Source organism: Tupaia chinensis, unplaced genomic scaffold (assembly GCF_000334495.1).
Source record: "Tupaia chinensis unplaced genomic scaffold, TupChi_1.0 Scaffold000126_2, whole genome shotgun sequence".
Taxonomy (NCBI): Eukaryota; Metazoa; Chordata; class Mammalia; order Scandentia; family Tupaiidae; genus Tupaia; species Tupaia belangeri.
In genome coordinates this window covers 1,676,045-1,684,232 of record NW_006159594.1, presented here as the reverse complement: position 1 = coordinate 1,684,232, position 8,188 = coordinate 1,676,045, and the positions used below count along the sequence as shown (strand labels likewise).

General features: G+C 58.1%; 1 protein-coding gene across 1 annotated transcript in view; it reads left to right on the top strand.

Annotated features, from left to right (window-relative positions):
* The first annotated feature begins 5,023 nt into the window (after positions 1 to 5,023).
* The window catches only part of MYH6 (myosin heavy chain 6), a 33,694-nt gene continuing 30,529 nt past the window's right edge, over positions 5,024 to 8,188 (top strand). Inside the window, 4 exon segments of the mRNA XM_006144526.3 lie at positions 5,024 to 5,134; positions 5,453 to 5,665; positions 7,147 to 7,290; positions 7,504 to 7,569. Coding sequence (XP_006144588.1) covers positions 5,465 to 5,665; positions 7,147 to 7,290; positions 7,504 to 7,569 — 411 coding nt within the window. The 5' untranslated portion in view covers positions 5,024 to 5,134; positions 5,453 to 5,464.

Genomic DNA, 8,188 nt, shown 5'->3' with positions numbered 1-8,188 from the left:
ATCCTGTCTCCAGACTCTTCTTCAGTGCCTGCCAGCCACAGGGATCCCAGGGGTGGGGGAGATGGGAATCCAGAGGAGGAGGGATAGCTTCAGAGGTCAGGCCTGGGGGCCTCCCTGGGGAGCCCAGGAGGCTCTAAGACCCCCTGGAGTGGCACCATCCCCTGGCCTTCACCTCCTCCAGCAGAATGGAACAGAGAGATGTTACCTCATCCTCTCCTCCCAGCTCTCCTGGGCCAGCCACACTAAGAGTTAAAAGGAGCTAAGAGTTAAAAGGAGTTTAGAGAAAGCCCTGAAGCCTGCCTAGAATGCCCTGAGCCCATCAACTGTGGATGAACCTACCCCCTAGTTCCAACAACACTGCCCCCCCACCACCGACAATACCTGGGCTGTGCCATAGGGCGTAGGTTTGGAATGAAGGACGCTGCCAGTGCCTTTCTGGGCCCTCAGATGAGTGACACTCTTGGGCAGGTGAGACAATGACTCCCAAGCCTGACCCAGGGACTCGCAGCGGCCGGATTCAGTCACCAACCTCTCCAACACCTCCCTGCCAGAGGACAGATTCCAGCTCCCCCACCCCGCACCCCTCCCCATCAGTGTCAGAAGAATGTGCCCTCAGCCCACCTTCCTATCTTCCTCACCTCCTCCTGGGGCCCCGCCCCCTCTGTCCAGGGTGGCCCGCCTCCTTCCTCATTTCTTCCACTGTAACTCATATTTGCAAGGCCCTTCTCCTCTGGACTTGCCGGAAGAGGGGGTCCTTCAGCCCATTTGTGGCAAACTGTCTCAAGGGGAGGCAGGCAAGCAAGAGAGTGGGGCATGTCACCTGTGAGAGGACTCCAGGGAGAGGAAGGGAGACAGACCCCTGGAGGGACAGGAGGTAGAGGAAAAAGCACGTCCCACCCCAGCTAATCAGGCCCGGCCCCCTCGCAGTGACTATCTCTGCTGATCTGACTGGGGCAGGCCTGGGTTCCAGAGCCACAGAGGGCAGGCACTGTGACTGTCAGCACCCCTGGGAGCTGGGAACCCCTGGTCCAGCCCCGGGCTGCGCCCCCTCATGCCATCACATCCTGCCCCAGCCGCTGAGCCCTGATCGCTGAGCGCAGCAGCCAGAACAAGGACCCCGTGCCAGGAAGGAGACATGCTGGGTTAGAGAACAGCAGGGGAGGGAAGGGGGGGAAAAGGGATAGGAAAGACCTGAGCAGGGTGCCAGTGGACAGAGGGTTGGCAAGCCTGGAGGGGCAGGGTGACCAGAGGAAACAGAGACAAAGAAGAAAGATACAACAAATGAGGAAAGCCCAGAAAGACCTGCAGGCTTTCCCACCTTCCTCCTCACACCCTGTCCATTCTCTATCCCTAGGGCCTTCCCTTTTCCTAGGAGCAATGAAGAGACAAGTAGAGAAATCGAGCTGCATGGGGAAGCCCAGGGAATCTAAGCACCAGAGCATAAGAGAGAGCAGGAGATGGGACCAGCAGTTAGCGTAATGGTTATGTCTCTGAACTCCCATGTAGTCGACCTTGGTTCGAGTCCCGGACTCAGTGGCTTAAACTCACACTGGGTGCGTGTGCGTGCATGCCCAAGATCCCAAGAGGAGAATGGAGAAGGGATTGCAGTGTGGCCATCACCCCAGGGAGTGATTTCTCACTTTCTGTCTCTCTGTCTCTCTCTGTCTTTGTGGCGAGCACACACACCCTATAGCAAAAAACCTCTCCCAAAAAATTTTTTTAAAAAATGAAAAAAGAGAGAGAGAGAGCAGGAGCTACAGATGCCGTGAGGAAGGCCAGGGGCCAGATGCAGGCAGGAGGGTCCAGAGAGCCGGAGAGCTGAACCGAGGGGAAGGAGGCCTGGCAAGAGCGGGAGAGAGGAGGAAATGAGAGGGAGCCTTGGTCATGGAGCCCGAAGAACTAAGAGGTGCTACTGAGTGGAGGAAAGAATCCTGGATCCCCCTCAGATGCAAGGAGAGTTGGGAAAGCCAAGAGCAGGGAGATAGGAGAGATGTGAAGGAAGGGCCTTGAACGAGAGGTGGAGGCAGAGCCTCACATCAGACCCTGAGCAGGGCAGAGACACAGGCCAGGGAGAATCAGAGGCTGCTCTGACTGAGATGGGGAAGCAGGCAGAGGAAAAGGAGAGAGACAGACAGACAGAGACAGACAGAGACATGGAAAGCGAGGCAGAAGAGAGACACCCTGTGCCCAGGAGGCCAGCCTGCCTCCTGGTCCCCCTCACCTGTGGCCAGAGTGCCCATCGTGCACCGTCGCCCTCCAGGACTCCCAGCAGAATGTGCGGTGCTTCGGGAGGCAGTGAGGGGTAGAGAGCAGGATGCACGTGGGTGCCAGGGGAAGAGGGGGCCTAGAAAAGGAAGAGGAAGGCAGGCCAGACCAGAAGGGGCAGGCCCTTCCTTCGTCCTTCCACAAGAGACAGTGGAAACCCTGCCTACCCCTCATACCCACACCCCCCATCCTGAGTCTGGGCTGCTCAGAGCACAGGTTCCCTGAGGACAAAGCCTGGTCTTTGTCACCTGGATCTGAACCAGCCTGACCTGGTGTCCTCAGCCCCTTATCAGTGCCCAGGGTGATGGGAACCGGGCAGTGACGCACTGGGCTAACACCACCCCCCTTCCTCGGCTTGCACACCGGGGCCTTGAGTGACCTGGACCTGAGGACAGGTGGCCTGCATCCCCTGGGGCTAGTGATTTGGCATATGCCCCTGCAGGAAATAGGGATGCGGGGTTGGCTCAGGCCCCTCCAAGGACACTGAATACTGGCTACGGGCCTTCTAGAAAGAGATGTGCGTTCTTGAGGCTGGTAATAGGGCAGCAAAGCGGCCTAGGGAGTTGGGAACCTTAGGGGGAAGCCACATGTTTAGTGGAAAATGCTCCTACCCAAAGAAGCTGACCCGTCTGTCCTACCCACCTCCACACCATGGAGCTATGTTGAGACTATGGAGACGCGGCAGTAGGTGGGGTGGGACGGGGAGCTGGGACAGCACTGTCAGTGTGGGGGGAAGCCAGAGCAGGGGAGTCTGGCATTGTTTCCTGAACACGATGTCCACTTAGTCATAACAGGCACGGCCGCTGAAGACCGACACCTACAGCCTCTGAAAGGGTAGCACTGCTGGACGGGGAGGGGTGCCTCGAGGGCCTGGGGCTCAAGGACACCCATGAAGAAGGGCATGTAAGTATGAGCCTCAGGCGGTTGCCAGGGGACACGCGAGCTCTACCTGCTGAGTAGGGGGCAGACTGCAGAGCCCCCACCCTGCCCCCCGTGGTATGTGGATCCTGGAGCACAGCTGGTGTAAATCCCCAGGCCCGCCAGGCGCCCCAGCCATCCTCAGTGGCACCTGCACCCTCTGGCAGCCCAGAGACGGAAGGGAGCAGCCCCCCGCCCCCACCCTGCCTCCCTCAGGCCCCAGGATTAACTCCTCCTGCCTCTCCCCACCCCCACCGCACACCAGGAGCAGAAGTTGGCAGCGGGAGGGTAAAAGCCCATGTGTGCAAATGTCAGGGTGCAAATCTGTGTATCGCGTGTGTAAAACGAGTAGGGAAATCTGCAAGCATCAGTGGTAAGTGTGGAGGATCTACGTGTGTGTGTGCGCGCGCACGTGTGTGTGTGTGTGTGTGTGCGTGTGTGTGTGTGACTGAGAAGGGCACGGACATGCGGCTGGTGGAGTCTATGGGGGAGGTATTGGACTGGGGTCCCCATGCAGCTCTGCCCAAGGTACTGGGGAGAGCTCCTCCCACTCATGAGGGGGTAGACAGCAGCTACTGCATCAGGAACATCAGCCAACAGGCAGGGGGCTCCAGAGGTGTCCCCAAGCCAGGGTAGCCTCCATCTTTGGGAGGCACCTGCCTGGAGAGGGAGACCAGGAACAGCACTGGAGCAGTGAGGTCAGGGCAGAAATTCTTCACTGAACAAAAGGCAGCTGAGTCGTGGAGCTGGACAGTAGACCCCACCCTCCAAGGCTAGTTGGCTCCAGCTCCCAGTCGCTGGCAATATGGGGCTCCAGGTCCAAGAGCATGTGGACGATGCTCCAGCTGGAGCTGCGTGAGGACAGACCAGAGCAGAAAGGACAGGGGGAGAGCAGGAGAGGGGAGCCCGTTGTTGGGGGGCAGGGGACAAGCACTTGGTCTGCAGGAGAATGTGACCCTCTCCCAGTGTGCTCCACTCACCCTTCAGGGTAAAAATAACCGAGGTGAGGGCCATGGCTGGGTGGGGGAGGTGGTGCGAGAAGGTCCTGTCTTCTCACTATCGTTCTTTGGAGGGGAGGAATGTGCCCAAGGACTAAAAAAAGTCCCTGGAGCCAGAGGGGCTGGGGCACAGCCCTTTCATGGGCAAATCTGGGGGCCCTGCTGTCCTCCTGTCACCTCCAAAGCCAAGGGATCAAGGGAGGTGGGGCCAGGAGAGGACAGAGGTGGGAGGAGGGTCCCTCCGGAAGGACTCCAAATTTAGGCAGAGGGTGGGGGAGGTGAGGTATAAAGGAGCCAGAGCTTCGAGGGCAGACAGACTCTTCCAACCCAGGTAAGAGGCGGCTTGCAGGGGATGCCCGAGCCAGCTCATACAGTCCCCACCTGGAGGGACCCTGCCTTCAGTGGGAGTGGGGTGCATGTCAGGCTGAGTCCCAAGGGTCCCCCCAGAACTGCCTTTCTCCAGCTGGGGGAAGTGTCTGCTGACGGGGGCTTGATGGAAACACCAGAAACCTTTTCTCTGCCTCTGCCTTTCCTTCCCTGCACCCTCCTTATCTTCCGCGTGCTCTCGCCACTTCCCCTCCTGTGCGTGCGTCCTGCCCTTCGTCTCAGTTGCCTCTTGGTCCTGGTCAATACTTGTCACCATGCATCTGTCTCCCTCCCTTGCCCTTCTTGTCCATGGGTTCTAGTCTCCCTGCCTCTCTCTGTTTCTGTCTCCACCTCCCATCGCTTGCACTTTCACTAACCGCAATCCTCTGTCTGGTCTCTCCCTAACCCCCTCGTTTGGTTTGTCCTACTCCTCTGGTTCAGGCAGGCTCTCCAGGCCAAGCATCCTTCTTCCAGTGGGCCTGCCTTTCTTCATTCTCTGCTCTTCTCCCTGTCCAGCCGAACCTCGGTGGCTCCTTGTTCCACTTGGTGTCTAGAGTCCTTGGGATTCTCTGTGGAGAGACAACCAGGTGAGAACCACTCCAATTTTCTCTGTGGACACAGGACAGGCATCTTCCTGGAGCCAGGTTTGGGGGTCAGGGGCCACACTCTCTCTCCTCCATGCAGCTCAGCGCTCCCCTGAGCAAACTCCCACCCCACTCCACCCCGTAGAGAGGTGCCCCTTCAGCATCGCCTTAGAGGGCAGAGGTAGCAGAGCCCTGAGTGAGGGAAGTGGGCCTAGGTGGGTAGATGGCTCTCACGAGATGTTCTCAGGGGAGGATGTGGGGTAGGGGGTACAGAGGACAAGGCTGCATCCTAGAGCCTGGCCCCTCCTGTCTCTGCTCTAGAGCAGCGACGAGATGACCGACGCCCAGATGGCGGACTTTGGGGCGGCAGCCCAATACCTCCGCAAGTCAGAGAAGGAGCGTCTGGAAGCCCAGACCCGGCCCTTCGACATCCGCACTGAGTGCTTCGTGCCCGATGACAAGGAGGAGTTCGTCAAGGCCAAAATAGTGTCTCGGGAGGGGGGCAAGGTTACCGCTGAAACTGAGAACGGCAAGGTGCGTGGGGCCCAGTGGCAGGCAGAGGGAGGGAAGGCTTGTGCAGGGAAGACGCAGGGGTGGAGCCGCTCTCAGGGGAAGCTGAGGGGGCTGGAGAAGAGCCAAGGCCAGTCAGAATGCCAGGACATGCTCCCTCGCGGGGTCCAGGATCTGAGCCTTCTCAGTGGGACCTGAACAGGTGCAATAGGGTGCCACCCCCAGGACGCACACCCCTTGCCAGAGAGAGTGTGGTGGAGAGACCTCAGTTTTCCTCAGTGGTCTTGCAGATTTAGAGGGGACAGGCACAGCATTGAATGCAGATCCCCTTTTTTGCACTTGAATCCCTCCTCTCTGTGCCGCAGTTTCCTCCAGGGGTCCACTTTCTCAAATTCCCTGCACTCAAACCAAAAGCAAACTCTTAGGCAGATGCTCTTGAACAGAGTACTCAGTCCTTGTGCTGGTGACACACTCAGAACCCCAGGTCCTTGTGTCACTCACACCAGCCATGAGAATTGCCACTGGTTACCAGCAGCGACTCAGAGCTGCCTCACAGCCTCAATGACTGTGCATTCTGCCGAGACATAAAATAGTGCACCACAACCCACCAGGGACTTCGACTCTGATCCCAGCTCTGCCACTAGCTGTCATTGTGCGGGAAAATGATTCCATCATTTAGAGCCAAAGTTTCCTCCGCCATACACAATCCTGGAATACCTACTGGCAGACACAACGACATCAGGGCTTGGAAAACTGACTGGTGCCAATCAAACCACACTGACAGTGACTGGCAGGGAGTGTAGGGTAGCTGAGTGATCTGCTTGCCCAGTAGGAATGAAGGCTTGACCTGAGTGGTTGACACCCTCAAACACTGCCCCCCAGTAGACAGTCTCAGGGTCAGGGTGAGGTGTGTGCACAGATCTGAGAGCAGACAGTCCCCAGGTTTGTCCCTAGACCCTTGAAACATAGAGACTAGAAGACGATGATTACAGGCTCAGGGTCCAACAAGAGACCAGAATCCCTGGTGTCAGCAGAGGTGGCATAGTGGTTAAGACACTGGACTCCCATGTAGTCAATCACAGTTCAAGTCCTGGACCCAGTGGCTTAAAACTCATGCTGGGTGCATGTGTGTGCGTGCCCCCAATCCTGAGAGTGAGTGAAGGAGAAGGGACTGTTTTGTGGCCATCCCCTGGGGGGTGATTTCCTGCTCTCTGTCTCTCTGTGTCTCTCTCTAGTGAGCGCATATGCCCTATAGCAAAAATTTCTGTCTTAAAAAAAAAAGAGAGAGAGAAAGAGAGAGACCAAGATTCTAGGACAGTCTCTAGGGTGGGAGAGACAGTGGGCAGGTAAATCAGGTGCAGGAAGTCTCATGGGGGTGCTTACAGGGAACGGCTGGGGGAGCAAGGCCAAGTCATGGCCTGTATCCCAGGAGTCCGTAAGTGCACAGGCAAGGGTCTGGTGAAAGTGTGGGCATCCTGGTCCTACTGCCCATGCTCCCTCTCCAGACAGTGACCGTGAAGGAGGACCAGGTGCTGCAGCAGAACCCACCCAAGTTCGACAAGATCGAGGACATGGCCATGCTGACCTTTTTGCACGAGCCTGCTGTGCTCTTCAACCTCAAGGAGCGCTATGCGGCCTGGATGATCTACGTGAGTGCCTCCTGCACACCGGGGACTCCTTGTCCTGGACAGAGGCCAAAGCAGGCTGGGCACTTTCCCAGGGCCCAGGCTTCCTCCCCCACGTCGCTTCCCTAGCTCAGCTGCAGGAAGAGAGGACCCAGCTGGAGTAACCAGGGACACCCCTGCCCACCACTGCTGCCTGTCCTGGCTGTCTCTCATGCTCAACCCTGTCTCTTGCTCCAGACCTACTCTGGCCTCTTCTGTGTCACCGTCAACCCCTACAAGTGGCTGCCGGTGTACAATGCCGAGGTGGTGGCCGCCTACAGGGGCAAGAAGAGGAGCGAGGCACCGCCAGCGAGGCACCGCCACACATCTTCTCCATCTCCGACAACGCCTATCAGTACATGCTGACAGGTGAGCCTGGTGACCTCTGTGCTCTCTCAACCCCAACACCCAGCTGGGCCTTCAGCCCTCACCCTGCTGATTCTCCCTTGCTCTCTTTCAGATCGGGAGAACCAGTCCATCCTCATCACGTGAGCAAACTTGAGCCCGCCAGAGAGGGGTTTCTGGTGGGAGGGACCCAGGCTGACTCCTGGGGGCGCAGCTGGAGGAGAGCTTTCAGCTGTGATTGCAGAGGGTGTGGGGTGCTGGCTCTCACCATCCCTCTGGTGGGAGGGATGCCAGAGTAACAAAGGATGCCACGAAAGCCTGCAGGGTGTTGGACTCTGATGGAGTTAGACGGCGGGAACTGGGAAAGGAGGCCATGGAGCGCCGAGCTCTGGAGGGAGAAGAGCAGGCATCCTGAGTGTTGATTGGTCCCTGTTACCTCTAGCGGAGAGTCCGGGGCAGGCAAGACTGTGAACACGAAGCGTGTGATCCAGTACTTCGCCAGCATTGCAGCCATAGGTGACCGTGGCAAAAAGGACAA